The 19,884-nt window shown below is 41.3% G+C and overlaps 1 protein-coding gene and 1 long non-coding RNA gene across 2 annotated transcripts; one reads left to right on the top strand and one right to left on the bottom strand.

The window, feature by feature from the left end:
- Positions 1-3,005: 3,005 nt before the first annotated feature.
- Positions 3,006-4,685, top strand: sst1.1 (somatostatin 1, tandem duplicate 1). Its single transcript, XM_064301464.1, has 2 exons — positions 3,006-3,274; positions 4,113-4,685. Exons 1-2 carry the CDS (start codon positions 3,047-3,049, stop codon positions 4,314-4,316), a joined length of 432 nt encoding a protein of 143 aa, XP_064157534.1. The 5' UTR covers positions 3,006-3,046; the 3' UTR covers positions 4,317-4,685.
- Positions 4,686-5,606: 921 nt separating this feature from the next.
- Positions 5,607-19,675, bottom strand: LOC135235693 (uncharacterized). Its single transcript, XR_010324430.1, has 2 exons — positions 19,537-19,675; positions 5,607-7,736 (listed from the first exon to the last, which is right to left on the bottom strand). It is a non-coding gene; the product is annotated as an uncharacterized LOC135235693 (long non-coding RNA).
- Positions 19,676-19,884: the final 209 nt, after the last annotated feature.

Here is a 19,884-nt window from a genome sequence, read left to right as displayed (position 1 = left end):
GGACGTGGAGGACGGATCTCAGGCCTGTTTTGATGCGATCCAGTGTGTCGCCGTGGAAGCTCATAAATAATTGATGTGAAGGTGGGGGGTGGCCCATGCCGAAAAGAAGACAAGCCAGTAAATTAAACACGCACAACCAGCAGAGAGAATAATTACATATCAGCAGGACTAATGGGTTGTAAAGCTGCTGAGAACACACTCCAATCTTCTCCCATCTACCCATGAAGCTTTACCAATACATCTCGAATTCTCCTAATAAACCAAAGACGTACTCACATCGTCTTTCATCTCCCCATAGAACCGATGAATACACACTTCCTTCCAAGCTCTCATTGTCCCACATCTATCCATCCAGCTATTCCAGCGCTTGGGTGTTCCCTCAGTCTCCCCACAAACCCTATAAATGCTGCCCTTTTTGTCCCATAACAGCTTCCGTCACAGTGTACTGCATGATCAAATATGCTTGGCTTAGTTCACATCTATCTTTCGTGATACATTTCATGAGCATATTCCCAGTGACGGGTGACATCTTTCCAAGAAGACAAAGTACAAAATAGACTAAAGTCTGCGGTCCGACCTGCCATCACCCGTCACTAATCACTGCCCACTCATCACCATCACTCATCACTAGGGCCCAGAGCTTTTTAGAGCCAATCGTTCTCCAGCAGTATACTCCACCTATAGTCCTTAAATCATCGCACTTTCCAATTAAAAGATCAAAAGGTGTAAGTAATTCTATGAGAATTCTTTGAGTAGCGGTCAAGGCTAATGATAAATATTGATTTGTGTTATTCAGCCGTACAATAATAGGTCAATAATACATTGTTTACCCAAATGTATCAACTGGGAATTTTTTGCCTTCTTACTTATTGTCTTGTGAAAAAACAGTCTTTCATCCATCTCTGTACAGTCCGGTACACATTTATTCAAGAAGACACTTTTAGATGCAAATACTGTCATCTAATCGTTTCAGTTTATATAATGTGTCAGATTGCACCAAAAACATGATGATTGGTCTCTCTTACTCGATCCAGCCTATCTCCTTAATCTATTAATGAAATAATATTTCTCTTCTCGTTTTCAATGACAGCAGGTATAATAACAAGTAACATTTTTCCATTTAATTAAAGGATAAAAAAGTTCCCAAAAAAACGATCTGTGAAATGTACTGTATTATCTATCAAATCCTTTTCATATACATAATTTAAATTGCACAAACATTTTAATCGAACTACAGTTCTTGAATATATTCCTTTTCATTAGTCAAATTAAGTCCTAAACTTAAAAAAAAACTAATTTTCAGTTTGTTTGATCAGCAAACATGCAGAGAAACATTTGTTCATACTTTGCTGTCACATCCAGTACTGCAGGGGACCACTTATAACTTCAAATATTCAATTCTCACTTCAACAGCTGGGACCGTCATAATGAAACCACGCTGCAATGCAGTTGGACCGTTAGAAATGATCAATGTAGGTGAAGGCTGGGGCGAGTGCATTCATTTCTGACCACACATGTCTGCCAAGTGCAAGTTTCTGTTTGGCCCAACCAGAAAAGAACTGATAAACTGAATTATTCTGTAAACTAAAAACGGAAAAAACCATGTCCAACAGACCAACAGAGAGAGAGAGAGAGAGAGAGAGAGAGGACAGGATGGTGGTAAAGCGCTCATCAAAAAACAGAAAGATCTTGTTTGGCCTTCCATATCCACATGCATGCAACTAGACCTCTTCCGCTCTTTAAAGTTGGACCAATTTGTAAATAGAAATATTACTTGTCTAAAACAATTATTTGTGTTTGTGGATAACATTTATTGCAGAGCAGATTCAGCAGCAGTACTGTCTCGTTTCTTATTGAGATGTTCCCCTGAGAGTTCCAGCCTGTTCCTTCATGTTACTAACAGAACTGAGAACTGTTACTAACCAAGTAAGACACAGACTGTAAATAGAAAACATGAACATTATGAACAATGGAAAGCTCATTCACGATTCCTCATTTAAAGTTAAGGGTTTTTTCCCCCCTGACTATAACAACATTTTCATAGGAAAGTAGACTTTTATAATTCAGGAAATATAAGTAACGGGAAGCCCAATCAGGTACCTAATCTGCAGTTTGACTCTTCTCATATCGCTTCCAAAAGATCCACACAAAAATTATAGTTACAATAATACACTTTTACATTATATTATATTCAATGTCTGGGAATGGCTGTCTTAATAGCGTAATTAACAGCTTGTGTGAACTCTTCCAATTTTACAAAGCGACCCATATATCCGCAGAGCTCATATGTAAGAGACGCGTCAGCAGTTTTGCAAAACGCATAACCTCTCATTTTCATCACTACGGCTGAAGTTAATGCGTCACGCGTCACGAGTCATGATAAATAAATTAAATCCAATAAAATCAATTATTATATTTTTTCCATTTCCCATTATGTTCACGGATTTTATTTTAGTGTCCCCAAACGTTTCAAATCTGTGCCATATCTGAAATAATATAATCAGTTCTAAGGGAATAAACCAGAAGACAGGTGTATTTCGTAAGGAAATACAATTTTAGATGGTAAATAATGGTACATTACAAATTCAAAACTAATGATGGACCCTGGCTTACTAGTAGGTCGATTTGGCCTTCCAAGCAGCTTAACAAATACGCGCGCGCGCGCGCACACACGCACACACACACACACAAGCCTATAGGCACGGGGAGTAATTAATTTCCCCTTTTTAATCAATGGGTATTTCGCTCATAGAAATAAACACGAATTTTCGATCGATATTTACATTAAGATTAAAAGGTTGTGTGAGTACAAGAGACCATCATTTTACATCACTGGACGTATTTTGATTAGTCATTTAGTAACTCGACGACAGAGGAAATGACCATTTATCCGCTTTGTTTTCTTACGGAAACACGCCTCTAATCTGTGGAAAGTTTGTTACTTGAATCAGTGTGGTTAACGCAGCGCGCAGCCCAAGACCCCCCCTACACCCCCACCTCCTCGCCATCTGACGTCAGACAAATCGTTTAAAAGGCAGATTTTGGAATGTTGAGCAGCAGAAGAAGCAACACTGCACCATCTAAAATTATCCAGTTCACCTTGCTAATTGGCAGTTTCTTTTCAACTTCAACAAAGATGCTTTCCACACGCGTCCAGTGCGCACTTGCGCTCCTTTCCCTCGCGCTGACACTCAGCAGCGTGTCTGCAGCACCATCGGACTTGAAGCTCCGCCAGTTGCTCCAAAGATCACTCATCGCGCCTGCTGGAAAACAGGTATTGAATTCAATTTCAAAATGGAAAATGCCAAAACTGAGAGATATAACTACAATTAAATAGTAGCCTGTCGGCTAAATTAATTAAACAACCATAGTCTCGCAACTAATGCGCAAACGGATGATTCTAATTGCTGTACACCGCATCTGAGATAGGTAGAAACATGACATGACTTTCTAAAGAACATATTTAGATTTTATTAGCTATTTTATAGGCCAGGACACAAAATATAAAATGCTAAGTACCGTGCTTGTATGTTCTGAGTCTTCCGCGCTGCAACGGAGAGATATCCATGGTTCCGAGATTACCTAGGCTGAAACTGGAGTTAAGGGTTGCAAGATACTCCGATTTCCATTGTGAGATGCAGCACGTGAAAGCAAACATGATTGAAATTCCATGGTTGATTAATTGAATATATTTTGTAAATATAAACGTATAACACTTTTATGGAATACCATTGTGGAATTTAAACATAGGAACCAAATGGAAAATTAGACTTTGTTCGATGAAAAAAATAAATATCATGAAAACGCCTTGTTTGATTTTGAAACATGTTATAGTTAAAACGTTTTAAAGTTTCTTGTGTAGACTAGTTGAATGCACCTTTCTTGTTAATTGATAAATTGACCCTTTTTACTGAAGATATACAGTCTTCTGTAGGATGTCATTCCATCACTATATCCCATTATTGAATTAAACGTTAATAAACTCTTAATTTTCATGAATATTGGAGAATTTACCTTACATTTCTATGTAAGTAGCATGTACACTGTTTAAAAGTAAGTTATTGCTTTTTTGTCAGCAACAAAATTATTAATCCGTGTTATTCTATTTTCAGGAACTTGCCAGATACACCCTCGCAGAACTACTGTCCGAACTCGCGCAGGTAGAGAACGAAGCGCTCGAGTCCGACGATATGTCCCGTGCTGAGCAAGATGAGGTGCATCTGGAGCTGGAACGAGCTGCTGGCCCCGCACTTGCTCCTCGTGAACGCAAAGCTGGATGCAAGAATTTCTTCTGGAAAACGTTTACGTCGTGTTGACTTGTTTCTGTACATATCTGAACCATATGTATCTCTCTTTCTCTCCCTCTCTCGCTCTCTCTCTCTGACTTACTTCATGCGACTTTTCATCTTTGACAAAGTTCAACCGACAACTACCCTTAAAAATAAAAGTATGTAAATACATATAATATAAACTGTGAAAATGGTTACTTCACACTGACATTGATAATAGTTTGACTTAAAAATAGTTCGATTTAATTTCAAATATTTAATTTTTTCGCCCGTAAGAATTGTTCAAGAATGTTCTACAAATGTATGCAATTCTGCTTTCAATAGTGGTTTATGTATTCTGGCAGATATACTATTTTTAATTGTTTGTTTCAATAAAATCTACGTTTAAGACTTCAATGTTTTCGGAACACCATGCTAAGAATTTGATTTAGTTGTAGCCTGTCATTAAGGAAATTAGTTCGGTTTACGGTTGGTCATTTTTTTCAGAATATCTGCTGATGGTAAACTGCAGTCATTATCAGAAATAAAACATATCAAAACATGTCAATCTCCAGTGGATACGTTTTATATAAATAAATATAATAATATAAATGTTTACACGGTGTCTATATGACACTTTTCGCTCAGCCTTACCCATCCTATGACGCAGTCTTGAGCCCGTACAATGCACGCGCTCTTGTCATCCATAAGGATTCTAAAGGAATTGACCAACCAGCAGCGAAGATGATGAGATATATTTGCATTTGTTACTTTTATGAAAACTCATTCCCACGAGATGAAAGGGACGGAAATTCGAGATGGAAAGATTTAACTAGAAATCTTAGGATTCTTGGATTGTTAACTCTGAAATTTGAAGAAATATGTAGAATAAATAAGGAGCGATGAGAGGGAGAGGACGATGTTTCGGAGTGTGCTTTTTCAGGAGACCAAGAACACCTACAGACATAATACTGTCGTCTAAGCAATGAAACCGCTTCTAAAGAGCAGGACGGTACCCCTTCAACAGTCAAACCAAGGATCTATAACTTCCTATGTTACTGCAGACAAATGCATTTGCGTTGGTTAAATAAAGACCATCCGAACACTTTTGGAAAGGGGATGGATACGTTTCCATCAGTACTGCCCCTGAAATAGCTGCATTTATATATTAAAAAATAATAATTCTGATACTACCAACCAACAGATCTTTAATCTTCTTGATATGAAATGTTACAAAATAAAATTCGGCTTGATTTATAAGTTTGATTTAATTTAAATGAATTTAATTTCTGTGAATATCCCAGTGGCCCATTATAGTAACTCACAGATAGAGCAATCGAGAGAGAGAGAGACTTTGATGCCCCTTTATTAGAACTTCGTTATCAATTCAATACATTATTATAAAGAAAAAAAAAAAAAATAATAATAATGATAATAAAGCGACAGAGAGAAAGAGGGGGGGAGAAAGGTAGGGAGGGAGAGAGAGAGGGGGGAGGGAGGGAGTAAAAGAGTGAGATGTGTGCCTACGTGTGTGTTTGTGATGGTGTGCTGCCTGTGACAGAGACAGCGGGTGCGGGTAAATGCCGCTGCAGGTGTGACAGTCCATTCCCATCCGTCTCCAGGATAAACATGGGGAAAGCCAGCTGGTCTTTGAGATTAGCAAATTGTACAGAATGAAAAGTGCTCTTAATAACCCCAGCCCTTATTAAGGGCTTTGGTTAAGAAAGCTCTTAAACAATTAGAATTGTGTGGGTAAGACGTTGTCAGAGGAGGGAGAATTTGTCACTCGTCTTTAACCCTGTCGGTCTGCCGGATGCTGTCGCCTGGAGCACTTGAATCTCTGAGCAGCGAATGAGAGCTGAATAAAAATCTACGTGTGACTACTGTTTCCATCACCATTAGGCCAAATTTACGCAACTTTTAAACATTCATTCATAATGTGCGATTTTCCCAGTGAGAATGGGCTATGGTTAGCCCATATAAAAATGGAACCTTATAAAAATAATAGACCTTTGCAATAAGAAAAAAAAACTGCTTCTCTGGCATTAAGAGTAATTTTAACAATCCATTACTATCTCAGTGATATCTCCGAAAACCTAGGCTGTGGTTACGGCTGGGGTCTGATAAAAACACAAAGGCACATCAGGGTAATAAAAAAGATCGCTCTGGCCATGTGAAGCAGGACTCTGTCACCCATGTGCGAGACTATCTGCACCTCCACTGGGGTGTGCTTTCTGGCCTCTCATCATGACCTTTGGGCTATTTATCTCTCTCTCTCTCTCAAACATCTCTGTCAGGTGAAGCACGTATGCTGCCTGCTGGTTATAGGCTGGCCTTAGGCATGACAAAAACGGTATTTAATACTGAAATTAGAGTACTCTATATGAAAAGACAATTCATAAACAATGGCTATAGCTCTTATATAGCGCGGAACTCCAGTAACTCTTCTCTCACAAACACACACACACACACACACAGTGTCAACCTCTCTCTCTCAATCTCTCTTAGTATCGTCACTATTCCCTCATTTTAACTGAATAATTATTTCTGACATTACATACAAAACACATTTTTTGACATTTAAAACAATTGAGTAATCAGGGGAGTAAAGGTCATCTCAGATTTTTTTTTTTGTTTTTTTCTTTTTCAGAGGGACTTTTTGCACTTTCCTGTATTTTCTGACTGCAGCTACACCCTTGTTGCTGTGCTGCTCTGAACACAGTACTCTAAATGTGAACAAACAAGACACTACACAACATTAACATACATTTCTACTCATTGCGCTCATCCACACAACCCAGCCTTGTTTTGCACTGTGTCACAACGTCCAGATCCGGATCAGTCATGAATGCTTATATTTGCCTGCCTGTCCTGCTACAGCTAAAGCAAGAGGCTACACCCATTCAGCTCTGGCCCGACATTGGTGAGATGAGATCCAGTCAGGACAGCAGAGCCACTCATCTTCACTAAGTTCTACCCCTCATACAGCATCTTGAACAGTGACACGTCCTAAAGACTCACCTGCTCTAACAGCACCAGGATTAATGTACCTAATCTGTGGCACATCTGCCGTCTTTCAGTTGTACATTTGTTTGCAGAGTATCCCCATCATAACCTTGCGTGCTGGAAGTGTGCAGCACTGTGGCACAGTCACAGATTTACCAGGGTGCCCTGAGCTTCAGTGCCATACTGTATTGTAATCAGGCAGACGGGAGGTTTATTGGTGCCAGTGCTGGCTAATGGGGGCAGTAATTTCTGTGTGGAGAGGAGTGGTGAGAGGACTAATTGCTGGGCCTGGGGGTCGCTGGCAGTGAGCCGTGTTGCGTTGGAATGAGAGCACATGACCCAGACTCCAGGACCGTCGGCTGACAGTTATTGCGGTGGTCAGGGCTTGCCCATTGTACTTGCCGAGTAGCCGCCGTGGTGTCGAGTCTTGACCTTGAACTCCTGAGACCGGAAAGGGTGGACCTATGGGAACATTGAACAACATTGAGTGCTGCAATCTGGGGATGTATAAAACGAAGAAAAAGATTAGACTGCGTAGGACTGTAATTGTGCGTGTATGTGTGTGTGGATGTGTGTGTGTGTGTGCGTGTGTGTCTGTGTGTGTGTGTGCGCCGTGCGTGTGTGAGCGCGTGTGCGCACGCATGCATCCATACAGTCACAATAATCACACTAATTTCCCATTTGTTAACACATAATCAGGCTTTGGAACATCTCTTTCACACATTCAGCTTCTGCTCTACAGAAATGACTGACATCTGCTGCACCACTTTAACTGCAATTACAAAGTCCTTTAAATAACCTGGGTTTATTCAGTCCTATTAAAATTGAAGAAAAAAACCAAAAAGAACCAGGAGTACATAACTTATAATCAAATGTTCACATCCAACTTAGTCAACTAAAATGCCAAATCATTTTAAAGCGAGGCATTGATTTGTGTATAAAGCAGCAAATATATCACAGCAAAGGCAGTGCAAGAGGCTTATGTCTTGAGTTTTTCCTCTCGTTCATTCGTACTGAAAAGGATTATTTTAACTGCTTCCTCTTATTACCTGAATATGTGTTGATTTCCCTCTTTCTGTCATGAGGAACTCTGACTGTACTGAATCTATCATCGGCAGTCATTGGTACAGCCTGTATGTGTGTCTAGGCAACGGCTGCGTGTCATCTGTACCCTACCCATCTATTGTGAGGAACGGGCTTCAGAAGAGTGGACTAGGGACAGAATTTAAATTGAAAAAGTTCAGTATGTGGCTGATTATTCTCTTTATGCTAAAACATATGATATGATATACTGCATAATGAGGAAAACAGACATAATGACGAGCCAGACAGCGACATCTTTTTTAAATTGCTTACATTGCATATTATACTGTCATACAAATAATACAAACCATAATATGTATGTAAGGAATATATATTATATTTTATATATTACACAAAACAAATTGTTGGGAAAAGTTTATGATGCTGGGGATTTATCTGGAAGAATTCCAAACCCATAAGAATTCCAAAAGAGTGGGTGTAGAGGGCAGAGCATACAGAAATGGGTCATAAGCAGAGCCTTGGGGGACTCCAGAAGAGTAAGGGCAAGAAGAAGTAGGCAGTGTGAGTAAAAGATGCAGAAAAGTTATTTTTCCATGGCACAAATATACTGTCATCTAGTTTTGATCAAATAATTATGGTTATAACCGTGACTATGATTATGCAGCATAAATTACAACATGGTTCATCTTAATCATGTCAGTTACAAATACACCTTTAAATGATTCACTTGAATGAGAGAGGTAATATTTTGTGTTTGTATGGAAGCAGAGGAACTGGTAAGAAAGAGGATGCTCACAGAGATGATGCACTGGTGCCAAGAGGTTTGCTTTTTCCACCACACTCCTCACATAGAACAACTGAGAGGCTTAGATTTCTAAATGCAACACCTTAAAATCTGCCACTAAAAAGCGACAGTGTGACGTGTCACAGGTCACTTCACTGGTTTTGCATGTGCTAAAAGGTTTTGCACATGCTGAAGGTCTAAGTAAATCATGCCCTTAAAGTACAATAAGTACAAAAGTGCTCATTTAAGTTTGCTTGGTTTAAGCAACCAAGCATCTAACCAATCTTTAGTTGGCAGAAAATTCCTCGAGGTTAGGGACAATGTTCCAAAGTTCACAATTTTTCTAGTTTCCTGGATGTTCCTTAAAAATTTAGGTCACAAAGAATATTGAAACAAGAATGACCTTGATATGGTATTGTTTGTGATATTCCAGTTAGCAAAAAGACAATATTGCAGAAGGTCATTCATTTCATGACAAAAGTACAACATATCTGACATTTAGATTTGATGTACACTACATTTCCAAAAGTAAAGGGTCATCCGCTCTAACCAGTGGTTTAGGCTATTGCAGCCACACCCATTTCTAACAGGTTCTAACCTGTGTCTATTGTGTGTGAATAATTTAAAAGTGGTTTGCAATTCCTAGGTCCTTTTTGTCTAGGAGCTATTGAAATTGAAAGAATTCACCATCTGTAATTTGTTCAAAAACTATTGAAATACCTCATTTGAAATATTCAAATACAATTGCATGAGGTAAAAATGGCCAAATCAAAGGTTTAGAAACCTGTTGCCATTGTTTGTGAACAATTTAAAAGTGGATTGAGGATCCTAGGTCCATTTCTCTATGAGCTATTGAAATTGAAAAATTTTGTCATCTGTAATTTGTTCAAAAAGCTACTGAAATACCTAATTATAAATATTCATATAAAATTGCATGAGATAAACATGGACAAAGCAAAGGCTGTGTAACCTGTGTCTATTGTGTGTGAATAATTTAAAAGTGGACTGAAGGTCCTAGGTACAGAATGGGACCGCCGAGTGCTGAAGTGATAAAAACCATGCCCTCGGTTGCAACGCTCACTACAGAGTCCCAAACCTCTGTCCAAAGTCAACACAAACAAACTTAACAAACTTAAGATTGGCAAAAATAATCTTCCAAGCATGACATTACATGAATCATGGGAATGCTATAATACAAATATAATAAAACTTTAATTGTAACTCAGGTTATCTGTGTTTTTTATTAAGACTTGGATGAAGATCTTATGATGTTTTGCAAAAAAGTACAAACCATCCTAAGGGGTTCACAGACTGTGTCCCAGCAGCGTAGCATAATCTCTATTAATATGGAAATTGCAAGTGCGTCATATTTGTGCAAACAGGCTTGCCAACACAGAAATACGAAATATTAATTCATTCGTTTGATCAGCGGTGAAGAAGAGCGGCGATGATTTCGGCAAGACTCTGCTCCTAACTCCTAACTCTCCAGCAGTAAGGGAGGGGGGGCAGTGAGTCTGCACCGGAGGACGTGTCCCTACTGAGGCCCCCCCCCCCCGTCACCACGGACCCCCAGCCCACCCTGGAGAGCGTGCGCAGGCAGAAGCAATCTTCACATGCAGATGGGAGCGAGGCTGGCAGAAATCTCCAGAGCAGGGATGTGGAGACAGCGGCCCCCCCCCAGAGAGAGTCGCTCTGGAGCTGCCGTAAATGGCCTGTATTAAATGAAGTGAAACACACAGATACTCACGCAATCCAATAAAACAAAGTTAAAAATGGAAATCCACTTCTCCTGAAATGTGACTCATACACGCAGGCACGCACACGGATGGACACAGACACACACACACATACACGCGCACACACATATATGCAAACGGATGCACACACACACACACACACACGCAAACACACATATATACGCACACATACATACACATACATACGTACACACACAGACACACACTCACAAACATACATATATACCCACACACAAACACACACACACAAACATTCATACACACACAACCACGCACACACATGTGCACACACACATACACACACACACACACAGGTTTCTTCCTCACAGTCACACACTCATGAAAATGTATGCGGCGGCCCTGTGATGAGTTGGTAATGAGGTTATCTCTGCAGAGAGCACTGAGCTCAATCAAACACTCAGCATGTCTAAGTGATGTTTGAGAAACAGTGCGGGCGCACTGGCCCGCGTTCATCTCCGTCATTAATGGGCTAACGGACGCAATCAGGCCGGCTGCGCGGGACCAGCCCCCTTGGGCGAGCAGCAGGGAGCGCTCTCCGCGGTCAGCCTCGCGACGCCGCGTCTCTCGCTCTCATTAAACGCCGTGTTAAAGAAGCGCGCCGCTACGCGCTCTTCTGCTCGCCCGCGTGCACCTGACGCGCAGACTCTCAGACGCGCACACACGCTTTCACACATTCATGCCCTCTCATACGCTCACACAGACTCTCTCTTTCTCTAATTCAACAGGCTTAACCTTTGGTATGAGAAGATATCTTTTTTTAAAAGGAAAATAGCATAAATGAATACCCATTGAGACATCATTGAATATACTACCATGTTATTTCAACGTTTGTCTTATTTTCGTCCCAATTTGCAATGCCCAGTCATAACTCTAGGCAGGTCCCATCAGAGCGGCCCTCTCCACTGATTCAGCAGGAATGCACACACGTACGTACATCTTCCAAGGCACACAAAGCCAGGCATATCCTGCTACCAAACCATCACCTAGATTTCAGCCAAATTGGATGAACGGCAGTAGAAGAACCTCCAGAACACAATGAGGCAGGGGTTACCATGCCGATTGAACCATCCCTCTTTAGGGGTCTCCATGGCCAATAAAACAGCATTCCGGAACTTTCACCTACAGTCACTGACAACGTCCACACTCTCTCTGAGCTGATCATATTATTTCTCAATACACAAATGCTATATGTTGGATTTTATAATCCCATTTTGATCCTCACTACCTCACTTTATTTTTGTCCTAATCTGGGACTGCCACCTGGTTGTTGAGAAGTGTCGCTCCCACTGCCGGAACGTTCTCAGCCTGAAGAGCGTGTGAGGAGCCGGCGCATTATTTTTACTGAGCAGCGCAACAGCAGAGCTGGGCAGTAAATGCAGCGCAGGAGACTGCAGGCACCTGAGTAACCCCAGGGTTCCCTCTCACACAGAGACGGAGGAGCGACGCTGACTGACACACTCACGCGCTGCGCATCCCCATGGCAAAGTTTGGGCCAAGTTATGGGACAGCCAGTATGGGTAGGATTCTCCGATTCTCTCTCTCTTTCTCTCTCTCTCTCCCTCCCTCTCTCTGTCTCTCTCTCTCTCTCTCTCTCACACACACACACACACACGCACGCACACAGACAGACAGACACACGCACACACAATGCAACATACTGTGAGATGTTGGAGAACTTTCAGAAGGGGCAACACAGTTGTCCCAGAGTTTTCTAAACTACTCGACCCAAACAAATCCATTTGCCTGTATTTACATATCATTTCCACAGCCAATTACCACACACACAATTACTCCAACAGAAAAAGCATAAAATAAGCAAGGCACAAGCACATACAATCACACACGTGCACACACACACACGCACACACGCACGCACACGCATGCACGCACACACGCACGCACACACACACACACGCACACTCACACACAATGCAACATACCATGAGATGTTGGAGAACTTTCAGAAGGGGCAACAAAGTTGTCCCAGAGCTTTCTAAACTACTCGACCCAAACAAATCCATTTGCCTGTATTTACATATCATTTCCATAGCCAATTATCACTCTTATGTCCAACGCTTTTATGAAAAACGTTGGATGTAAAAATTATTCCACCCTAAACTCTCCTCTGTTTTCAGATACAGCCTGGAAAAGACACTGGTACAGTTACAAAGATCAAAACCAGAGGCTTGTAAATCAAACGCCTTTGAAAATTACAAATACAACTTTTATACAAATTGCACTGGAGGTAACCACCTAGTTTCATGTCTTTTTTAGTAAATGAATTCATCCACACTTTCCACACTTCACCTGCACAGCTGTAAAACTGTCTAATATTATTCATGCAGAGAGCACTGCAGACAAACTGCATGAAGCTTTGATATAGTCACCTGTGAACCGGTGACTGTTTTACATTAAAGAGCTATCAAAGATCAGAGAGGTGCTTCTGTCTCTGCAACAACTGATATCCTGCAGCCCCCTGCTAAGTTGCTAAGGGGTGTTTATGCAGAGACAAGCTGAGAACCCCCATCTAACGTAACCCGGCCTACGCTGGGACGATGAAGCCCAATGTCCCACTTGGTCTTCTGATGATCAGGCTGTAGGTCTCAGAGTCTACCAGCTGAGCCAGTCAGGAGCTCATGGTGTGACTGTGCTTAATTTGTCCTGTTTCTGAAATCTGCAACTGTGAGCTTGCGTGAAGACAAATGCTTTTGACAGAAATACTGGATTTTGAGATACGTACCTTTAATATATTTTGTATATTATAATAATAATTTCATTTTTTGAAAAACATTTGAGATTTTGCAAAGCAAATGACTGGTTTGATTCATTAGGTAACAGCTCCAGGAGCACAGAGGACACTGTTTTCAGAAAGCTGATTAAAGGGTCTAAGAAAAACAGAAGTGGTTACTCATATGCGCTTGTGTGTGTACAGATTGTGATGAGTCTGTGTTGTGAACTCCAGTGAGACAGCCTGTGTTTAATGTGGTAACAGCCAGGTTATACTGTTTATGTTTGTTGCACAATCAGACATGGAATATGTGTTTGTGGCACAGACAGTAATGCAGCCTGTGCTGTCTGATAGCTGTCAGACAGTAATGCAGCCTGTGCTGTCTCTGATAGCTTGAAGAAAAATGCTTTGCTACTTTGCTGATCTATAAGATGCATGGAGTGAGAAACTGCGGCAGCAAGGGAAAAAACTCCAGATACCTTTGAAGAAGAGAGGAAGAAAAGAAAGGAGTTCTGCCATCATTTAAAACCAATGCGTTTGAGCAGGAGCCCCCATCAGGGCTTTTGTCAGATGAATAAGAGGGACATTACTTATAATTACTTCCTCTCTACTTCAAGTGAAGCAGGAGTTTTTTCCTTGTCGTCTCTGATAGCCATCAGAGAGCTAATTATTACAGCTCATTAGCATCCTGGCCTACACCTGCTCCTCAGGTGAGTGGAGCATTGCGCTTCACACAAACTGCCATTTAAATGATACAGGGCCCACCAAGGTGACTGCAGGAGCAAAGCTGCTGACGGGTGGTGGCATGCATAATTAACCCTTTGAAGAGTAGGTTTTCCTGGATGTTTTTTTCAAAATTCTACATCAGTGTGTTCTAGAACTCCACTACCAGAAGTGATTGTTACATCAGCATTAGAATGTTCAGTTAAGAACACTCTAATCACATAATGTGTGATCTCACATCTTAAAGGGCTAAACAAAAATTAAGACTTCCCACTGATGACCAGCTGCACCTGTCACGGGAAGCTTTGCTTTTGCATATGAATGGTGACTGTTCACATTATCCGAGATCTGCCACTTGACCAGACCTACCTTCCGACTTATAGAATTAATTTACTTTATTCATCCAGCAAAAACAAAGTAGTGAAAAACCACAACATGAATGCACTTGGACCACAATCTGAACTGATGGAATGTGACTAGTGTGAGACAGAGGCCATTGATTAGGGACAGAAGGATTATCTTGGCCGTCTGAAGATGCTTGTCTGAGATCGTCGTGGTGATGAGTGCTGAAGTTGCCTGGCGACAATGGGAGGTGGGGGGAATTATGGTGATGCGATAGAGATCGGACACAGTGTCTCTAGGGATTTACGTGAAGATGCTCATGTGAGATTGCCCAAAGTCTCTTTCTTCGTCACCCAATAATCCTTCCTCATTCCGCGAGCACCCCGCCGTTTCTGCGCTTCTCAAGGGGAGGGGGGCGCTAGAGGACACCAGGTCGCATTGCCCTTGAGGGAGAGGAGCGATGGAGGAAGGAAGAGGAGGGGAGGAAGAGGAGCCGAAGCTGGAGGGGCCGGGAGGAAGAGTATCACGCATTGTCTGATTTCCCACCCTGCAGAAATGGATTTATTCCTGGAGGGACTGAGCGATGGCCTTCCCCAGCAGCACAAAGCCAGCTTTTGTTCAGGGCTTTGTGTGGAGGAGGCCATTAGCAACACAAGAAAGACAAAGTCTCTTAATTCAGGGCACAATAGAGGGCAGGGAAACGGCTTCCATAGATAACAAGCAGGATCCCCCCCCACCCCCACCACCACCCCCATTTCATCCATCTGCTCACTACCTGCCCCCTATCCACTGGTCTGTGCACTCCTGTAGTCTGTTTCACACACACACACACACATACACAGACACATACACACACACACTCATAAAACATAAATGCAGATACACACACATACTAACAAATACGCCCACAGACACACACAAACTCGTTAACATACACACACATGCTCATATACACTCACGCAGAAACGCCCATGTTCAAAAACACATGCATACATGCTCACAAACACAGAGAGATGCTCTCTCAATCTCTCCCTCTCTCTCACACACACACACACACAATCACACACAGACAGTGAAACAGAAACAACATATGAAGAAATGAGCAGTAGGTTTGCACAGTACTTTTTAATTTTCAGTTTGTGGGTTTTTGGGAAGCAAATGAGTGTTTGTTTGGCTTATTACTTTATGAAGAATTGCAGCCGTTGGCAAGCCAGCGATATTAGATGTACAGTGATTAATGAGGAAACTGACTCTGCAGAGCAGTGGAGATGCAGGCACTGATTCTGAAGGGGTGGGGGGTGGGGGGGGGGTAGTCCAGAGGCTCATCACACTGAGCCCTGAAAACACCACGCAGCTGCAGGCAAATGGCAAGTCAACCAAATGATATCAGAGCACAAACATAGACAATTAAACTCTCTCAAACTTTAACTAAGGGATGAAAGCTAATTAAAGTGTTATTTGGGGGATAAAAAACACTGGGGAGAGATAGACTGTGTATTGACCTATCAGCTGCTCTTATTCCAGGATGATTTACATGGCATGTATCATCCACTTATACACAGCTGTATATTTACTGAAGCAGTTCAGATAAAGCACTTTGCTGAAGGGAAATGCAGCACCTGCCAGACAAACACTAAGGCATCAACTTCCAAACGGTGACTCCATACCGCCCCCCGCAGGGGAATGAGGGACAGACAGCGGGATGCACAGAAAGCTATGAGAGTGGGGCACTATGGCAGGTTAATAACGATGCTCTGGATGTTATCTGAAAAGGGTCGGTATTGGTGCAGGTTTTTGTTTTAGCCCAGCAATAGGACACCTGATTGTACGTATCAAGGTCTTCACTGAAGACTGATTAGTGAAGTATTTGAATCAGGTGTCTTGGTACTGGGCTAAAACAAAACCCTGCAGCCATACAAGCCCTTTTCAGATTAGATTGGACACACCTGCTCTGAAGTGTGAATGTGTGTGTGTGTGTGTGTGTGTGTGTTTGCATGTGTGTGTGTGTGTGTGCATGCGTGCGTGTGTGTGAGCGTGTACACAATGTGAGTGCAGAGTATGTGCTTACTGTACAGCATGTGCAGGGGGGGTAATGTTCTGTAGCAGTGTAGTCTGAGTGTAGTACGAATATGTGCATTCTGTGTGCATTCTGGGTTTTATAATAGTCAAAGATGTGAAACTCAGTTGGTGGCTTCACTGAACGTCAACCCCTTCCAGGTTTAATAAGGCATAGGTGTCTCCAGTACAGGCAGTACAGTGATATATTTGACAATCATTTATTGTCCAACATGCTAAAATTACTGTATAGTCCTGCAATGGTGTCCGCCTTGTTCACCTGGAAGACCCCAATGCCAATTTTTCTCCTTTCCTTAAACTTATCGATTTCCCCATCTCCTTTTATTTTCTGATACTACGCATATGTTTTCAAGTGGTTTATGAACTTATTGTTTAAAAATCAATAAGATTTATAGAGGATTTATGGCTGTCCCTCACAACATTAATTGCAGCTTCTCATTCAGTTCGAAGAAGTTCAGTATTGAAAAAAATATTTTCTCAGGTAAACAGAAAATAGAAAATTATAAGAACAATAAGCTATCACCAGGAACAATCTGAAGTGCGTCAGAACTCTTGCCCACCTCACACCTGGAGAAACATGACAAGGAAGATACTCCCAGCAGGGGTGATTCACTGCAGAGATAGTAAAGAGCTCCCCCTAGTGGCAATCGGGCGAACTATAAGTGGAGCCCACTCCAGTGTTTTTTTTTACTGATTTTGCCGAGAAGTTGATGAAAAAAGTACGTAAAATGAACGAAAGCCAAAAGCTTTAACCTTGCTGTAATGAAGATGCTTCACCAAAGCGTAACTGCGTAAGTGTGTAACAGATCAGCTCTTCATGACCATGAGCAGGGACATGCAGTCACACAGCCCTGCCTGGAGCAAGCTCTCCTGGGGTCTTATACAAGTGAGAGATAAAAGAGTCAGGACAAATGATGAACTGATGGCATCTGCCTTTTTTTGGCCAATTTCCCTCTCGGGGTCTCTAGCCGGTCAAATACTCACCGCTAACTATGACAAAAATATTGTGTCCGAGCACGGATTTACAGAAATCCATCACTATCTTTTTTGAAACCACGGGGAATGAGGAATGAATAGATCAATGTGAACGGGAGCACCACATGGAGTGACCCAATGGGCTACCGGTCTGTGTCTGGCATCACATCACAGCTTCAGAGAAGCACCAATCAGAGCACGTCCTCACATCACAGCCCCACTGCTGCAGCCATTACATTCTGACCTCATATCAAAGTGCCCGAGAAGTTGCAAAACACCACTAATACATGCATAACATAGTCACATTAACACACTGCGGTTGGCCATAGAAATATAAATGAAATTTAATTAAAACTATTGTCTTCTTTATGGAAATTAACAACAAACAAAAAACAGAATTTGAATTTTATATGGAAAAACTGAAATTACATTTGATAAAATGCCCCATATACTCTACTTGAAATGCATTTTAAAATACTAATAATAGTGATAATCTTCATGTTAAATTGATAATATCACTGGATATCTCTTTGCAGTGATGTACCACATGGCCAACAACCACATTCTGATTATGCTACAGTGTCTGTGCTTTTCTTTTGGAAGAACTCAAGTAAAAATACTATGAACTGGAAATCAAAATAAGGAATCAACATCAAAAAAATGCAAAAAATAAGCTCTAACAAAAACACAGAAACTTACTCATCACACTATGTCATCACATAATGAAGATTTGCATAGGTTTGAAAAGTGATAGAGTGCATTGGACAATATTAATATGGATTGGCTCTCACTTGCAAAGTCAATACTCATTCCAAGTTTCCTCAATGGCTCACTTCAAAACCAATTACAAAGACTGACCTTTTAGCAAAAATCTAAGTCCTTCCAGTGTTAAGAAATAATTAAGCAATAATAATAGTAATGTATATTGTTTTTTTGGAATTACTGTGTTACAGCTGAGACATACACTAATGTTTAAGGTGATCTGTGCTGGTACTGTGGTTGGCTAGGTATTGTTCTCTTTAATGTATGACAGCTGGTTATGTGGAGTTGTGTAATGCCCATTCGCCTTCAAAGCACAGTTCCCACTTCTGTGACTACCTCCCTGGACCCAGAAGTAACTCCTTAAGATAGGAGTCGTTTTGAGATGTCAAAAAGCATTGGCGTGATTTTCTAAAGTTGATTGTGGATCTGTAGCTGTAAACAGTACTAAACACACCTGCCGTCATCATTTGCTAATTAAACCCCAACGACAAGAGCCGTGGTGCGTTTCTGAACCGGGTTTCAACCTATCCGTTGTTCTAGACACTTTAGTGACATCTACAGTTACGTTCGTGCGTTACACTCTCTCTGACAAAAGGTTGCAATTCGGTCGCCTCAATATATACTACAGGCCTGTGTTTCACGGTCACCTAATAACCACAAAAAGATGCTAATTTTGTTTGAGCACTTTACGCATCTTAAAAGTGTTTGGTGTACATATAGACTTATTTTCTGTTGTGGAACTGTGCGTGCGTTTGTATGTGTGCTTAGCCTTTAAAGGACAAATACTCCAATGTTTCATTTATATTACACCAAATAATATTAGGAGCACTTTTCAAGGAAACACTGCTGCTTTTCGACACTTTATTCGCAACCGTTGTGTAAATAATAGATTATAGTAGGTGACATTACTAAAATCACTCTTAATGAACAAAAGTGACAAATTGTAGGGGTATTACGTAGATACAACTAAAAAACAACAATACCGTTTGCGCTGTTATTGTATGTAATCGTATAACCGTCGTGTTAATGCGGTGCACCACAGCAACTTACCGCTACTTCTGAGGAGCAGACGCCCGGATGGAGGTCAACCAGTGCAACCAGTCTCCAGAGCAACGATGTCGAATTAGCTGGCTATTCCATTTGATGGATAGAACAAAGAGGGAACTTTATATTACAATTGTTCATTTGGAGTCTCGCTTTCGTTATCCAGGGTTATTTAGGTACCTGAACAGGGTACCTGTGAGAATGTGTAATGTAAGGCTGGTTTGTACTATGCATGTTCTACAGAGGGTTCCGAGGTAGTAATAAAACTGAAATATTAACTAGCTATCATCTTCATGGTCTATAAGAAACTAGTCTTTAATGTAGCGGTCATGCCTATAACATTTGGACGTAGCC

This window comes from Anguilla rostrata, chromosome 12 (assembly GCF_018555375.3).
Source record: "Anguilla rostrata isolate EN2019 chromosome 12, ASM1855537v3, whole genome shotgun sequence".
Taxonomy (NCBI): domain Eukaryota; kingdom Metazoa; phylum Chordata; class Actinopteri; order Anguilliformes; family Anguillidae; genus Anguilla; species Anguilla rostrata.
Note: the sequence above shows the minus strand (reverse complement) of the source record. Positions and strands in the feature narration are given on the sequence as shown.

Coding starts and splice junctions, on each gene's coding strand:
- sst1.1 (XM_064301464.1), top strand. CDS start 3,047: ATGTTGAGCAGCAGAAGAAGCAACACTGCACCATCTAAAATTATCCAG. Junction 3,275..4,112: donor TCGCGCCTGCTGGAAAACAG/GTATTGAATTCA, acceptor TTCTATTTTCAG/GAACTTGCCAGATACACCCT.